General features: G+C 43.1%; 2 protein-coding genes across 2 annotated transcripts; one reads left to right on the plus strand and one right to left on the minus strand.

Annotated features, from left to right (window-relative positions):
* Positions 1 to 150: 150 nt before the first annotated feature.
* REXO4 (REX4 homolog, 3'-5' exonuclease) lies at positions 151 to 5,381 on the plus strand. Its single transcript, XM_050981156.1, has 8 exons — positions 151 to 467; positions 908 to 1,266; positions 1,423 to 1,575; positions 2,317 to 2,510; positions 2,946 to 3,034; positions 3,302 to 3,376; positions 3,638 to 3,712; positions 4,305 to 5,381. Exons 1-8 carry the CDS (start codon positions 273 to 275, stop codon positions 4,404 to 4,406), a joined length of 1,242 nt encoding a protein of 413 aa, XP_050837113.1. The 5' UTR covers positions 151 to 272; the 3' UTR covers positions 4,407 to 5,381.
* STKLD1 (serine/threonine kinase like domain containing 1) lies at positions 4,933 to 17,097 on the minus strand. The gene is made up of 19 exons (XM_050981155.1): positions 17,083 to 17,097; positions 16,202 to 16,297; positions 15,724 to 15,768; positions 14,355 to 14,429; positions 13,637 to 13,741; positions 13,380 to 13,450; positions 12,672 to 12,787; positions 12,192 to 12,304; positions 11,938 to 12,098; positions 11,376 to 11,506; positions 10,663 to 10,746; positions 9,887 to 10,003; positions 9,209 to 9,343; positions 8,193 to 8,321; positions 7,257 to 7,385; positions 6,609 to 6,737; positions 6,197 to 6,334; positions 5,808 to 5,887; positions 4,933 to 4,995 (listed from the first exon to the last, which is right to left on the minus strand). The coding sequence occupies exons 1-19, from the start codon at positions 17,095 to 17,097 to the stop codon at positions 4,933 to 4,935; spliced, it is 1,932 nt and encodes a 643-aa protein (XP_050837112.1).
* Positions 17,098 to 17,196: the final 99 nt, after the last annotated feature.

Below are 17,196 nucleotides of genomic sequence, written 5' to 3' on the forward strand. Positions count from 1 at the left end.
TGCGCCAGCCCCGGCGGGCCAAGGGGCGGCTCGGGGGCCGTGTGGCCCTGGGGACACACCCGTGTGGGGTGGGGGTCACCCCGCGACCACCAGCCCCGGAACCACGGAACCGCCCCCCCTCCGCCCCGGAACCCAAGCGCGGGCCGGCGTTCCCCGCCGGGGCGGTGCGGCGCTGTGCCGGTCCCCCTGCGGTAGCGCCGGCCCGGTTGGGACTCGCTGTCCCCTGATCCCGGCCCCGGTCCCGGTCCCTGTCCCACCCCGCTGACCCCCGCATGGCCAAGCAGAGCTCTGCGGAGCCGCAGGCGGCGGGGCCGAGCGGTGCGGCCCGCGGGAAGAGCAAGAAGAGGAGGAAGAAGAGGAAGGCCCTCGGGGAAGCGGCGGCGGCGTCCAAAGGCCCCGGCATGGCGGCTGTGGGTCCCCCCCGCGACCCGCAGGAGTTCTCCTCCAACTGGAAGGCGCTGCAGGAGGTGAGGGGGACCGGGGGATGCGGTGGGGGCAGCCGCGGGGAGATGGGACAGGGAAGCAGCGGGGCCGTGGTGGCAGTGCCTGAATGCAGCCCCGCGGTGGAAGGGACACCGCTGGGACCTCCCACTGTCCCAGCAAACCCCAATGTCCAGCCCGGCCTTGGGCACTGCCAGGGATCCGCGGGCGGCCTCAGCTGCTCTGCGCACCCTGTGCCACGGCCTCCCCACTCTCACCGAGAAGAATTTCTTCCCAAAATCCATCTAACACTGCTTGAATCATTCTCTGTGTGCTGTCACTCCAGGCTCTTGTGAATAGCCCCCCCCTCCCTTTCCTGAAGGTCCCTTTTAGGTACTGGAAGGACACAGATCACTCTAAAGCCTTCTCTTTTCCAGGCTCTTTTCCTTTATCTTTCAATTTATTTTTTTTTTAAATGTCATTATAGCTGCTGAAACAAAAGGCAAATAACTCCAAGAAGCCTATCTCCATGGGTCAAACAGACACCAAAAAGAAGCAGCCACTCAAAGCAGCCAAAAGCCCAAAAGTCCCAGCAGTCAATGGGAATGGGAATGTGGTAAAGGCCAAATCCACAAATAAAATGGACAATGGTGTTGCTAAAGCCAGTCCTCCTTTGGCCAAGCCAGAATCCAAGGGGGTTACAGCAAATAAGAATTTAAATGGCACCAAAAGCAACGGGAAAGGCAGCAAAGAAAAAAAGAAAAATGGCATTGTTGTGAAGGAGAAGGATGAGCTGAAACATAAGAGGAGGAAAACTGAGGAACACGAGGAGCAGCAGCCCAAAGAGTGAGTATTTCAGGCAGCAGCCCTGGATGTGAATATTTATTGGGGGAGGAGCACATAGAGGTTTATCTCTTGCTTTTAAAAGTAAACATACTTTTTGTACAATAGACAGCAGATTGTTTTGAGACTGTTAAATGTAATTAAATCTGTTCTTCCCAGGGCTGACATCTGGTTTGATGATGTTGATCCCAAAGATATTGAAGCAGCACTGGGACCTGAAGCAGCAAAAATTGCAAGAAGGAACCTGGGACTTGAAACAGAGCAATGCCAGTCTGTGGAGAAGGTGCTGGTTAAGGAAAAAGCTTTTGATGGGTGAGTGACATTGCAGGGGGAAGGATGGCATCAGAGTGTGAGGAATGGGAAGATAGAAACTTCCAGAGACAGTGAAAGGTTTGATCTGCAGCCTTAAAAGAAGCTTAGATTGATAAAAATAAAGAACACAGACATTAAGCAGAAAAACCATAAACTCATGTTTCTGTAGTTGTGAGAGTATGCCTTAGGTAAAAAACTGTATTAATAAGATAGTGAAGGGTTTATAATGTCAGGGTGTAATTGTACAGAGTAAGCTAAGAGTTTAGGAGTTATAATAGAAATGTGTGTGTGTACATGTGATAATAGCCCATTAGATAAAAGTATACACAGTGCAGTGGAAATAAGCAATAGAAAAGCAAAATAAACTTTGTAGAAACTGTCTGTTAGATTAGAAAGTTATAAATTGTCTTGTAATGAAGAACTTATAACTACTCTTGAGCTACAGCCAACTACTTAACCCTCATAAATCTCACAGCCCCTGAGACTAATGCTTATCTGAACAGTAAATTGTTTTTAACCTGACCATAGTCCCATCCCTTCAATTAAACAACAACAACAATAATAATAATATCAGAGCTATCAGACTGGCTTCTGATAACTGACCTGCACAGTGAGCTGACACAGTGAGTGATCTCCCTGCCTCTGCTGCCAGGCTTTGCCCTGCTCACATCAAGGTGTGACCCTTGTCAGCTCCAGCTGGGCCCTGCAGAGGTGTCCCCAAGGTGTCCCTTTGCTTTCCAGGCTGACCAGGGCCGTGGCCATGGACTGTGAGATGGTGGGGGTGGGCCCCAAGGGCGAGGACAGCATCTTGGCTCGGGTGTCCATCGTCAACCAGTTTGGCAAGTGTGTTTATGACAAGTATGTCAAGCCCACGGAGAAGGTGACAGACTACAGGACAGCTGTCAGTGGCATCCGGCCTCAGAATATAAACTCAGGTACCAGGGGTTCCCCCAAAGAGGGAAGATCCAGTGGGTTGTCACAGAAGCCTCATTGGCTGAGCTTGGAACAGTTTGAGACCTAATTTGGGAAAACAAAGTGCTGAGATTTGAGTTAAACAATGCTAAGAAAAATTGTGGGAAGAAGTGTTTTTATACAACACCTTTGAAGGAATTAACTTGTAGAATGTGGTGTAAAAAATAATTTCCTTTTCATGCTGTGCTCTTTATAGAATTCTCTACAGCCTTGAAGGAAATAACTGGTGGAACATAGTATAAAAAAATCATTTTCTTTTCTCTTTATGGAATTCTCTGTGTTCTAGCAAGCAGAGATTTAGTGTACTGTACAATTACTACAGTCCCAAGCATCAGTTATTTCCCAGAAGAGATGCAGTGGTTGCTCATGGAAAGTGTTTCCTTGTGTGGCATTTTTAGGTGAAGACTTTAAAACAGTTCAGAAGGAGGTGGCTGAAATCCTGCAGGGAAGGATTTTAGTTGGACACGCCTTACGGAATGACCTAAAGGTACATTGAAAATGAACTTTCTGATCCATCACTCTGCACCAAGGGACACTAAAAATGAAGTTTCTTATCATTCTGGATCAAAGGAACACACCTGAGCTCCTGGAAACTCCTGAATCCAGCCCTGCCTCTATGAGCTGGGTCTTGTCCTTTCATGGCTTTAAAGTGTCTCTTACAGTGGATGGGAGGAAACAATGGGCAGCTGCATATTCAGCTCTGTAAAGTTTCATGCAATAACACATTTTAGACTGAAAATGTGATTTCTTGTAGGTCCTACTTCTTGATCACCCTCACAAGAAGATCAGGGACACACAGAGATACAAACCTTTCAAAGAGAGAGTCAAGGTAAGAGACTGCTGGGAAGGTGCTCAGTTAACAGACTCCAGAGCTGCTGACTCACTCCTGTGCTTGCTTTTACCTGACCCTGTTCCTTCTTTCCTAACTATGCACACACATATCTCCTAATTAATTAATTATTCCTGGTATTTCACCAGCAGAGGCTAAGATGTGCTATACTTTGAGGAGCATAACATTTTTATATAACACCCATCTCTGTTATTTCAAGTCCTGTGAGACAGCATGGTTTATGATCTGTTCTGTCCCTAGAGTTCCAGGCCATCCCTGAAGCTGCTCTGTGAGAAGCTGCTCAATGTTCAGGTGCAGACAGCAGAGCACTGCTCGGTAGGTACCTGCTCAGAACAGCCAGCTCTGGCTTCTGGTTCAGTCCCCAGAGCTGTGCCTTCATCCCAGTGGAACTCAGCAAGCTCTGCCTGGACTGCAGCAGCAGTGACATTGTCATCCAAGCTTGCTCACCGTTCACTCATTTCACAAACAGCTGCACAAGTCAACTTCTTAACTCTGAATTCTTGTTACTTTAAAATTCCCAGGGGGAAAGGTAGTGATCAAGATCTGTTTACCCTGAAAGCAATATTCTGCACTGTGGCAGGATGGATAAACAATGGGAGAGGCTACACCTGAACCTCAGCAGATCCTTTATTTCAGTGGGCAGGAGGAATGAACTGGGGAAACAAAACTGGGAGGGGAGCTCATAGATACTGTATCAATGACAAAATTCTCTTAGGACTTTCCAATAACAATCAGAAGTGCAGAGCCTTGTGGTGGGCCCTGGACTCTAAATACACCATTTATCCCTTTCCCTAGGCACTGAGCCTAAAAGTAATAAGAGATCATGAAATGTTAAATGGAAGAATGTATTAAAACTATGGAAGATCTGGCTGCTGATTATCTCACATCCTTGTCTGTTCTCTTTCAGATCCAGGATGCACAAGCAGCTATGAGACTTTACACCCTGGAGAAAAAGAAATGGGAAGCTGCTGTTAAGAACAAAGCTAACAAGAAAAATTGTAAAACTTAAAAATTCATCTGCAGCATTTGCTGGTTTGATGTCACATTCCAAATTTAGAGATAAGTCAGAACTGACAGCAGCTACTTCATAAAATCAATCCAAAGACAATGCTACAATAACCTGGAAGTACAGGAATGCTTCTGCTATCCCTGTGCCTGATGCTTGCTGCTGTGCTCAAACAACCTTTGTAACAAATGCCTGCACTTGGGAAGAACTTCATCAGTTAAATTTCTTCAACAGAAATAGACACTGAATAAGTTAAAATTAAATCATGATAGAGGAAGGAAGAAACTGTCACTGCTTTGTCAAAACTACAAGGATTAAAATCTTTATTTCAAGTATGTTGAGGCCCACAAAGTGAGGTATACTGCAAGGTGAATTCTTAATTATTGCTGTTAGTTACACAGTTGTGGTACCCAAACCTTCAATAAATACCTGTTTGTATATTAATAGCCCAATATTCTTTCTTCTGGTGAGAAGAATCCTCTAATGGAGGACCCAGGCTTTTGTATCCAGCAGTGGCCAAGTCTTGTTCTCAGACAAAGCATTTTTCCTTCCTCAGTTTCAAAAGTGTGGCATCCACCAGGGTATGAATCTCCTGGAGGGAAATGTGAGAATTGTCAGATTACCTTGTTGCTTCACTTATTTTTGTATTCCTTTATTAATAAAAACAATGTGTCTAACATAGGTCTTTGAAGTGGCTGCTGTTACAACAGGAGAGGGAGCTTTCTCCCCTTCTGTGATTATTTTTTTCTGTGCTACCTTGTGGCTGCAGTGTTCACTGAAGGGGTGCAGGCAATGCCTGCAGGAGAACAGTTTGTGACTCTCTTTGAAAACAATTCTGTAAATAAATTACTAAAATCAGCAAAATTAAGATTAACCAGTTCTATTGGCTTGATGAACAAACCTAATTATTGGTTTCTTGCCAGCAAGCCATTGCAAAAGAAATATTAGTGTAACACATTAAATAGTTCTGAGAACTTTGCTGGTTTTTCCTTTTTTTCAGTGTGACTGCTTAGTGAAATTTAATGTAAGTTAAATCTTCCCACAAACTATCAGAAAGTTTTTGTTGTTTTTTTATTTGTTAAAGATGCCATTTCCAAACCAAAAATTAATTAGATGTAATGTACTTATGGCTTTATTCCTGTAAACTTCAGCCTGGTTTAGCATGAAGACTGTAATAAATTAATGTAATGTTGCAAGAGACCAGAAAATGATTTTTTAAAATTTCAGCATTAACAGCAACAACAAGAAAAGCAACTTTCAACCACTTGTGTAATTAGAACTATCCTTACAAACTCACTCTTCACTCCACATGCAGCTAATTCTCTAAATTTCTGCACTGTGATCAAATCCCTCACCAGAAATAATATACAAATATACTTTATTATCACAGAGACTTCTCCATACCGTGCTAAATGGAAACTGGAATTTTATTTCAGACAGCAGCTTTTCCATTTTCTGGGACCTCATATTCAGCATAACCTCATCTGCAGTACCAATGAACAAGAAAATTTATGTTATAGCACAACTGCCAGTGGAGCAGGAGCTAAAGGAGAACAGGGAGAGGACAGAGCTACACAAGGAGGAGACAAGATAAGATGAAGTTGAAATATTTTACCATCAGAGTGGTATTTGTTTGGAACAAATGGATTGAATTCTCAGGAGGATGAATTGGAGCTTTCTCAGGTACAGACAAAGCAGCTAACATGTCCCTGAGAGCTGCTGTTGTGATTTTACTGATTTTGGGGCTGGGAGAGAGGAGGAGACTCAACAAGTGACAGCAGCAGCCATCTCACCATACTGAACCATCTCGTTCATCAGCAGGCACAGAGCCTCTGTCACCCCTGGCTCGTGGCAATGAAGGTGATATTCCTCTTTGATCAGCTCTGTTCCACTGCCCTTTGAGTCCAGCAGAATTGCCAAAGCTGCAGTTTCTGCAAGGAAGACAAACACTGCTGGTCTCCTTGTAGCTGCAGACTGCAGGATCTACTTCCCATCCCCTCACCAGCTGGCTCATGCCATGTTTTCAGGAAGCTGTACCCATTATTTTCAGTCTTCCTAACAACTCTTCTGAAGCATATTTGGGGACAAATAGAAGACCAGATATGCAGCTGACACTGTCATGCAGGGCAGAAGTGATTTTAATGATTGTTTTCATGTTGATGGAGCTGATAGGGAATTAATAAAAGCAGAAGTGCTGAGTGTTACCTGAGAGCCTCACAAGGCTGGCTAAAGCCAGGCAGCCATTCTTCACCAGCACTGCTCTTTCTGGGTTCATCCTGAGTGCATCCAGCAAAAGTGCTGCTGTGGGCTCATAGTCACTGTCAGTTAAGCAACCTTCAAAGAAAAAACAAAACATACAGAAAAGCCCAAAATTTCAGTATCCTTCAGGCCAAAAGAATAAAGAGTCCTGAATACTCAACTTATTCTACTGATGGGGAATAGAAATATGATTGCTGAGGGTGTTTTGCTCAGCTCTTCCCAGTGCAATGATGGCACAAGGGCAGGCAGTAGGTAAACGTGACAATTGTGCAAATGATAATGAAAGGGTTTTTTTTTCTTTTTTAACATTAAATACTGTTCCAAATCAACCAAGCAAATTAGCTGCCCACCAGTGGACTCCCCATTTTCAGTATGTGGTGATTTAATTGCTACAGCTCATCAAAAATGGCTTCACGAGGGAGCCACAGAGCAAGTGCAGGGAAGAGCAACCAAGAGATGATGCAAGTTCCTCACTCTGCTGCCATCTGCAGAGCCTCTCCAGCCCAGCAGCCTGGGTTGCAGATCACCACTGACACACAGACATCCCAGCCTTTTCCATGCCCAAGGGACAAAAGGGAGACTGGGATCACACACCTTGGAGTGCCAGTGCCCACAGAGCTGAGCAGGCAGCCTCTGCAACGACTCCATTGTGGAGGTGTTCCTGCAGCACTGCTGAGGTGACAGGGACAGCACTTGCCAGCACTGCTTGGTCTGCATTATCCTCTGAATTACCTTAGCAGAAAGGAAATGCACCAGGCAGTGTTATTTAATGAAGTAATGATATCATTTTATGTCAAATTATATCAGTAAAACCTTAATGGGTGCTGGCATTGGAATAATGCAACATTGTTTTAGTCTGGAGGGCACCAGAGGGAAGGAATCAAAAATGTACAGAACCAAACCAAGTGCTACAGAACTAATAAATAATTCTGTTTATTGGAGAAAGCTGAACTTCTGCAGGAACTAGTGTTCTTTGTCATTTAAATTATGCATAGGGATCACAGCAAGAAGCCTCCAGAAATAACCACAGTTTTGACAGAATCCAGGCTGCAGAATGGAAATTCAGCTGTCCCATAAATCCAACGGGCAATTTGCTGCACAGAGGGAATAAAACACACCAGGTGAAACTGTGCACAAGCTGTGCTTCCAGCCTTGCATGATGATCAGAACACCACACACCTCCACGAGAACACATCACAAACAAATCTGTAAATATAAAATCAGGTCACATCTTGGCCTGAACGGCTCAAATTTGACACCTTATCACATAAAGGGTTGCTAAAAAACTCTGCATTAATTTTTGTTGTTATCTAATTTAACTCTGGATCACAAAGTGATGGCAGCAGTGCTGTGGAAACAACTCTCCAGAATCACAAAATCAGATTGGTTTGGGTTGGAAGGAATCTTAGAGATCATCTCATCCCATCTCCCTGGAACAAGAATGGGGGAAAATCTGCACTCAATTAGGCTCAGTACCTGCTGCTCCTCAGTCACATGGGTGCAGGCACAATTCTCCTGTGTTCTACTCACCACTGACAGCCAAGCTCCAGAGAACGGCACAGCAAGAGAAGCAGATCTTGTCATTATGAAGGAAACGTCTTAAAATTGACAGAAGGTCTGGAATGATTCCAACTTTCCCTAGGTTCTCCGCAGCCACTTCTGAAAACCACAGAAATTCTAAAGAATTTGGGCTTTTTGTCCCACCCACTGGCCTCGAAACAGGCAGCACTAACGTGTTTAAACTGAGATAACAGAGCCGTAACATGAGCCCATCAGCTGGACAAAAGGAAGCAAGAGAACAGACCGAATTCTTTAACAAGATCCATTTAACACATCTGATCCTTTCAAATGCATTCCTGGCCATCTTTTTTTCCTCACAGACTTGGAATTCACAGAGCAGGAAAGGAACTGAGAGGGTGTAAATTACAATTCTTTACCTATTTCCATTGTAACAATTCAAACCAAGCTTCAGAATTAGGAAACGCTGGGTAAAAATAGTTTGGTCTTAGACACGACTCTTTGTAATAATTTTTTTGAAGCTTTCCCCCTTGCTGCTAAATCCTACTGTAACCATTTCTAAAAACAGTCTTTGATGACTGTTGAACTGACACTGAAAACAACTAAAAGTATTATAAATATTTAGCAATTACAAGTTCAGAAGAAAAGAGAACAAAGTAGAGAAGTTAGGGAGAATGGTTTCAATTCATCATGGCAGAGTCCAAAATAGAATTCAGGTTCAATGCCCTCATTTTCTCAAGCACTGCTATTTGCAGAGCTTGTACTTGTTTCCAAACCAAGAGGAAATGCAGAACTGTATCTGTTAGAGTGGTCCTGTAAATCCCTGATGCCTCAGCATTGTATCTTAAACTTACAGGGCTGTTATCAATATCTGATCAATCTTACCAATATTACCACTATTAAATTAATAATTACCCACAGACATCCACAGCTCTCAGTGAAATCACAAGTTCTGCATTATATCTTGAATTTGTTTCAAAAAGTAAAAATATATTAAGATTCCCCAAAGAATGAGCAAGGTGACCCACCACTGGCTGAAACCATCATCAACAATGTGCAGAGCATTGAAAGGAACTCTTCATTTTCAGAATGTTTCCTCACTGTGTGTAACAGGCAGCTGGCCACACTCACATCCAGGTCCATCATCACCCCCTGTTCCAGAGCTGTCACCACAAACATTGGAATAGAGCAAAGATTTCAGTGGTTTTGAATGAAATCTGAACCCCCCTGCCCTGCAATCAGCAGAGCAAAACATTCAATTAACAGCATTTCTTCACATAAAATAAGCCAAAGTTACTTTAAACTTTCATTTGATGAAACTCAATTCTTAGTATTTTTAAGCTCATATCATTAGATGGTTTTGGGGTCAATTGCCATGAAAGTGACAGCAGAGACCACACAAGAGACCCAAAACCACTTCTATGGTTTAAAATTTAAACACCAAAACAACAAGAGTCTTATTTATGCCCTCTAGCAACACTCAGCACGAAAACAATCTTGGTTGGACAAGATCAGCACCAATATTTAAAATTAACTCTTAGCGCAGAATTGCTGTGTGCCAGTCCTGTAGGAAGGCCATGAGAATTCAGAAAGCTGCTTAAATTCCTTTAGCTCTTTAAGTTCATCCCCTAAAATTGTTAATTGAGCAGATAATGGGTTCAGCAATCTTTACAAGGCCCAGCAGAAGGAGGAAGTCTCAATTGTACCTTGACTAAGAATTTCAAGCAATAAAGTGCAGCCTTCTACTTGTAAATCCAGGGAATCTGTGTGAACCTTCATGGCAAGAGTGATCACTTCTGTGCATGTTAGCAGATGGGGGAATGCTGTGGGGGAAAAGAAATTCTTTGAGAAAGGTTCTTGAATCAAAGAGAACAAAACAGAGTGAATTGTTTTAATCTGTGTGGGAAATGTCTCCTATCAATTAAAGCTAAGAAAACCCTGAATTTTAACATCATAAGCCAATGCCAGCATTCAAGTGCTGTCAAAGGACAGAGCATTTTAGAACTGATTTAACACTGTGCTTTGAATTATGAACCTTGATCTGAAAGCTTCTTTTGAAAAATGTGCAGCTTCTGGGAGGAAATACACAGCTTTCACCCTCACAGCTTTACAGACACAGGAATTAGCCATGTGTAGCTTCCTTTTGCTCTGCCAGCCTTGCAGCCCCAGGAATTACCCCCAGGTCATTCCAGGGCTTGTGGAAATTACCTTCCTCAAATGTCAGTTTGTTGCCAATTCAAATATCCCAGGGGTTTTATCCCCCAGTGCCCATTTTGATTATCCAGTAAAACCCCTCTGCTGGTTAACAAAAGCATGTACAGAACAGGTACTAACACAATCCCATCACTACTGGCCTGCAGAAATAGGAAGAGAGCAATTTCATTCTCGTTTATGGGCACTAGAAATGTTTTCCTCTTCCTATTATCTCAAAATGTAAGGAAGGAACAGAATAAATAAATAAATAGATCAAGTAGTGCCTTACCAGTTTTATCCTCTACAAAGCTGGCAAGGTATTGAATGCCTTCAGCCTGGACTTCTTCAACATCCCAGGAAGCCTGCATGAATTCTGAGAATCCAAGGAAATTCTTCCAACCATTCCACACAAACACTTACACAAAACACTCAAATTGTCTCTGTTTTGTGCAAGATGTGAATTCATATGAATGAAAATAATGAAATTTGGGATTGTTGAAAAGAGAAAAACTCTCCCCCCCCCCAGCTCATTAAACATTTCAATATTACCAAGTGTTATGATTCACAATGTATCTGGCATTATATATCTATTTTTAGGGACCTGTTGGAACATTAAATCAGAGCAGGAATAGGAGCTTTAAATGCATTATTCCAATAGACTTTTCAGATTAAAATAATATCTTCCTTACTTAGAAGGAAAAGACTGGAGCAGATCCCTTGTGGCATGAATCAGCAAACATGTTACAATGCAAACAAAATAAGTGGAGCTCCCAAATTTTCTGAGGAATGACCTCTGACCCTGTTTAACTTTTGCAGTAGGAATGGCTGAGAACCTTAGGAATTTAGAGGGAAAGTTGCACAGTGATCCTGGCTCAGAGTATCCCATTTTACTGCAGGTAAAATGAGTGGCCAAGAATTTATTTCCAATTAGAATACATCCTGACTGGAAGGGTCTATTTCCTGTGAAAATCACCTTTACATTAATCTTATTCTCCTTATTACCTAGAACACTTTCAACTCCTCCCTGCAAGAGCTCATCTGTTATTGTGGGAGGCAGAGACTTCTTCAGTTTTATTGAGGTCTCACCAGCAAAAGTCAGGCATTTCCCAACAAATGGATCAGTGACCAGATCCCTGGAATTTTGAGAGACAAAAGCAGCACCAGTGAGTTAGGACTGTTAAGTTAGAAAAGAAAAAACCTACAGGCATTGTTTCATTTTGATATAAAAAATCAAATATTACTTCTAGACTAGATTATTTCTGACAGAACTTAAACTATTTACTTCCAGACAGCTCAAGAAAGAGCTCACATTGCACAAGCCATGCTTAGGTGTCAAGTTCAGACTCATAAAATTGTGCATAACGTGAATTTATAATATAAATACAAAAAGGGACACCTGTTCATCTCAGTGTCCCCTCTGAAGGAACATCTTTAATAAATCAGTTTGTTGAGGCAGGAGGATAAGCAATGTAAACCCTTTCCAGCAGCAGTGAACATTCCCAATCTGTGGAGGTAGGAGGGGTTTAGAACAAAATAAATCAAGGGAAGGGCAGCCAGAACTCACCTTGCTGTGGGTCTCATGCTGGGCTCAATCTGTAACATCATCAATAAAAGTGGAAAGAAAGGCAAATAGTTTCTTTCTCCATCCTGCATCAGGGCCAGGACTCCCTCAAGGCAGCTGCTGTCCTCTCTGATACCCTGCAGTAAGGATTTTATCTCTTCTGCCTGGGAAGAGCACAGTGTCAGAGAGCCCCACACTCTGAGATATCCTGATGAGCCCAGGAGCCTTTAAATCCCTAATAAATCACTCTTACACACATTCAGAGCAAAGCAGCTCATCATATCAAGGAGGACACAGCCCAGGGACCAGATGTCAGATTTCTCAGTGAAAGAAAACCCAAATGTTTCTGGAGCCATCCAAGACTTGCTTTCTGTAGAAACAGGAAACATGTGGTGACATTGCTGACATTGTGCTTCCAAAAACTACAAAACACACTGTAACTAATGAACATTTCTCTAAGATGTTCCTGAGGACAAACCTGAAAAGGATTCCAACTGTATTGATTGCAGAGACTCTCACATATATCTACATTTTTCACTTGTGAACACAATTAATGCTGCAGACAGCAGCCTATGAAAATCCTATTTAGAAGGCAAATAGTTTAATGCAGAGAAAGGAGAGGGAAGATAAATTCTTCCTTTTTCCTAATTTTTCTCTGAGGAATAAAAATATTTGCCACAACTGAAACCTTTTAAAAATACAGTAGGAAAGAAAAAAATAACAAAACAAAAATCTACCTTCTTCCACTCTGATTTTCCACTTCAGCTCATCATTCATAAGTGTTTCAGTGCTGAAGTCACTCAGCATGAAGGATGGTTCACCAATCACCAGGATATTTGATGGCTTCAGATTTCTGCAACACAAATATTTCTGTCAGCCTGTGAAATTAGATGTAATTACAAATTCCCTGCATCTTTAACCCTCAGAAGGTTTGGGTTAGTTTTTTGGGGGGTGGGGAATTGGTTTGGAAAATTTTTGTTTGTGTTTTGTTGTGGTTTTCTTTGTTTGTTTGTTTGTTTTTTTAATATATAAGTGATAATCAACCAAAATACAATTATTTTCCTCTCTAAATGCTTTAAGATTTGTGCTTGGGACACAAATTGATCCAAGCATAGAATGTAAGGGCTGTCTCTTATTCAGATACACAAACTTTGTCCATCACAGCCACCAAACTATGAGCATTTACAGAGATGGACAATTTTTTAAATATTAAAAAAAAAAAAAAAACCAAACCAGGAGATAATATCTCAACCAAATGAGTATTCCAGACAAAACTCAGGAAACAGGTAACTTCAGAAGTAAAAAAACCCTAAAGTCTGGAACTTCTACCCCCTTCTTCTCCTTTTGGAATAGTAAAAGTCCCTGTCCCTGCCTCTGAGCACTGCTAAACCAACACTGCAAAGAACAGGAGCCTGTCAGACAAAGAAAATGAGATTTCTTCTCACCTGTGCCAAATATTTTGTTTGTGTATGTAAAACAAAGCATCCACCATCTGTCCCAGGAACTTCTGAACCACCTGTGGAGGGAAAGAGACACAAAAGTGTAACACAAACAGAGGAACTTTCAAATATCTTTCAGAAGTGAGCTTCCAAAACCACCCTCCTGTGCTTTGAAGGCTTTAGGGAGGATTTTCAGAAAGATGGAATACCATAAAAGCAACAAGTCTCTCAGTTCAAACAGTTGCCTCTTCTGTACTTTTTACCATGTTTGATATCTTTTCTGACTTCTGCCTCTTTTCCCTGATTAGAGCTGAGAGATCTCCTTGGCCTGAGTGCTGCATTACCAGGCAGAGGAACAGAGATGAGACCTGCAATAAAACATTGCCCCAAAATTGCTGAACTTTTTGCAGGTAACAGAGACAAAACCAAACTGGTGGGTGTGATGTTCACAGTACAAAAGGGTTCTGAGATGATTATTCTCTCACAGGAGAGACAACATTTAATTTCTTTCATTAAAAAGACAGCATGCTCATTGTTTTAGCAAAGAAAACAAACCACCACTATCAAGCACCTTATCTGAAGCTGTATAGGATGATTCAAATCAAATTATACATCCATAAAATCATCAAAGGTTCTGTCCAAGCACTGAAGAAAATCTGCCAATAAGTAAGTCAAGGCTTTCAGCTTCTTATGGTCCCCTATAGAAGGGTTTTCATGCAGGCATGAAAATCAGAATTGCACACTAATTCCCATCAGAACCTGGCAGTCTGCCACATGATGGACTCCAATCCATACATATTCACAGCTTTTTAGTGTGTGTATTCAGGAGCCAAAAAAAGAAAAAAAAATCAGGCTTGTTTCAAATCAAAAAACCTTCTTTTTTAGCATCTCACCCCAATGACCCCAAATTTAAATCTCTGAATAGGCTCGTGTGCCTATAAACCACACATTCCAGTTTAACTAATCCTGTTCCATTCTCACCTCATCATTCCAAGTCAGAAACAATTCTTTGTAAGTACAGATGTTAGAATGGCAGAGCTTTAGCAAATCCATTGCCTGCACAGAAAAGATAAAATAGAGAGAGCTTTCTATAACTACACAGTCCTTCCCTCTAACAGGACCTTAAATAACACCCAAAGCCAGTTTGTTCATGTCACATCTCTGATCCAACTCTCCCAAAGTGCCAGCTCTGTGAAATATTTGCATACACAAATGTGGAAAGAAGGAAAATATTTCACCCAGTGCTGCCACAGCCTTGTGAGATTCAGAGATACAAACTGATCCACAGGGAGATGATGTGTGAACAACCCCCTTCTTCAGCTCCTAACATCCTAACCTGAAAACATTTCTTAGAATCTAAGTAAGTCAGGGTGATTTTTCAAGTGCAGCCATTATTTCCTGTAACCTCCATGCAAGCTTGAACCTCAGCAAATACAATGGCACGAGAGATTTTTATCTCCTTGAAGGTGGTTTCTGTGCAGGGCTCTAACAAATCCTAACCACTTCAGCAAATTTGCTGATTATGTGGAAGATAAAAAGAATTCAGGTTACTCTCCTATAGTTGTGTTTGTGGCTGTGCAGGCACAAGAGAAAAAGCTAAAAAGAGCCAGGCCCCCAATTGGCAAAACTGCATTTATTTTAATAGATGTAATTCAATATTTATTTCAACAGAAAAATTGGAACAAGTTTTACAGGTAATGCAATATTTGGTACAGAAAGGGGTCAGAAAGGTCTGATGAGGATAAAATATCTGCACAGGTATTTATTCTCCTTCTTTTCCAACTCCAAATGCTGTGCATACTGGACACAGGGAGACTCATCCATCATGTGCTACTCCACTATTTTATTGAAATAATTTTTGGTCTTTTACGAGTATTTCTGATACTTCTTACTCAAGGCATTATGACAAAGTTTGCACCAAAAAAAAAAAAAGGGGTACAACAAAAGGAGAAAATCATTCACAATAAAAATGTTCAACTCTGGGAAATTAGCATATCATGAAATATGTTATCTAGACATCGAGTTATTAATAATAAACTACAAACAGACCAAGGTTCTCCTTTAGCTTAAAGGCCTAAAGGATGAGTTTTGCCCTTTGGCTTCACAAAACAAATAAAAAGTCTGAGAAGGAACTATCCTCTGAGAAGAGCTGTCCATTGGAGTTTACATATCCATAAATAACAACTATTAATACAAACCCTGGCCTGAGCCCAAGCAGAGGGCAGAGAGCACACCCCACAAATAGTCCTACCTGATTCACTTATTTACTCAGCTAATCCTTGTAGATAAAAGACTTGGTTCTACCAAGACTTTGGTCTTTGAAGTAGTAAAGAAAAGACTGCACCAATACCTCCTTCAAGGCCATATTTGCTTGGTGTTGGTCAATGCATTCAACCTGCACCAAAAAAAAGACAGGGCTGAGATTGTAACAGAAACACCAGGGCACTTTGAGCCAGAACACTCTTACCAAGGTGCAAATGACATCAATTTTCAATGATAGGTCAAATCTCTCATGTTTGGGGCAGTTTTGGTGTCAGGAGATGAGTAAAACAGAGATGAAAATTCATATGTGACAGACAGTGTTTCTGTACTGTTAGGGCAGCACTGAGGGGACCTCACTAGGCTGCTGCCCTTTCCCCACTTGGAGCCTCAACATTCCACTAAACTGATCTGAACCTCCCATTTTCCCAAAAAGCAGCACTATAAAATGCAAGCCCACTCTTACCCAGCAGCTCAGCTGCCCAGCATGGGTCTCTTGCTACTATCACAGTGCCCCTGGAGACAGCAAACATGCCACACTCTTGTTTTCACAGCAGCCATCTGCTCACCTGCTTTATTGCATATTTCTTCTGGGCACCCTGCTCTGTTTTCAGCTGAGCCACCAGCACTGTGCCCAGTGCCCCAGGCTGGAGCTGCTCCAGCACCTGCACAGGACACACCCAGAGCACCTGCTCAGCCAGGGCAGAACAACCGAGGCAAAAAAAAACCCTTCTGAAGAAAGGTTCCACATGGAAAACACCTGCAGCACCCCAGGTCAGGACTGGGGACATCTTCACCCAGCTCCTGGGAGGAGCACAGGCCTTGGGACATCCCACCTTGGATACCCCCACCTTCACTCAGTCTCTGAGAGGAGCACAGGCCTTGGGACTGCCCCACCTTCACCCAGCCCCTCAGAAGAGCACAGACCTTGGGGCACCTCACCTTCACCCAGCCCCTGAGAGGAGCACAGGCCTTGGGGCACCCCCACCTTCACCCAGCCCCTGAGAGGAGCACAGGCCTTCCCTTCCCTCTCCTTCAGGGCATTCCCTGTGCTAAAAACACCCCCAGACCCTCCACACCCCCTCCGGGACCACGGAACCCCCCCCGAGCTGCTCATCCCCCACCTCCTATGGTCGTGTGCTGCTCCAAGGGTCCCCACACCATCCCCAGGGCCATGGACCCCCCATCAACCACTCCAGCACCACTTCACCCACTCAGAGCCACCCACACCATGTCACCAAGGGCACCCACAGCCCCTGCCCTGGTCACAGACCCTCCATAAACCCCTCAGCATCACTTTATCCACTCAGAAGTAACACCATGTCTCCAAGGGCACCCACAGCCCCAGTCCCCCCTCAGGGCCATGTACCCCACATGGACCCCTCCAGCACCACCAACACCCCCACAATGCTGCTTATTGCCGGTTAGAGCTTGACCCTGAGGGCAACACCTCATATTTTTCCATGGCGGGAACACAGCCCGGCCTCCCACCCGGGACCGCGGCCCTGGGGGGCGTGAGACAACCCCCCCGGAGAGAGGCGGGGGCGCGGCCCCTTTAAGAGCA

The sequence above is a fragment of the Serinus canaria genome, chromosome 17 (assembly GCF_022539315.1).
Source record: "Serinus canaria isolate serCan28SL12 chromosome 17, serCan2020, whole genome shotgun sequence".
Classification (NCBI taxonomy): Eukaryota; Metazoa; Chordata; class Aves; order Passeriformes; family Fringillidae; genus Serinus; species Serinus canaria.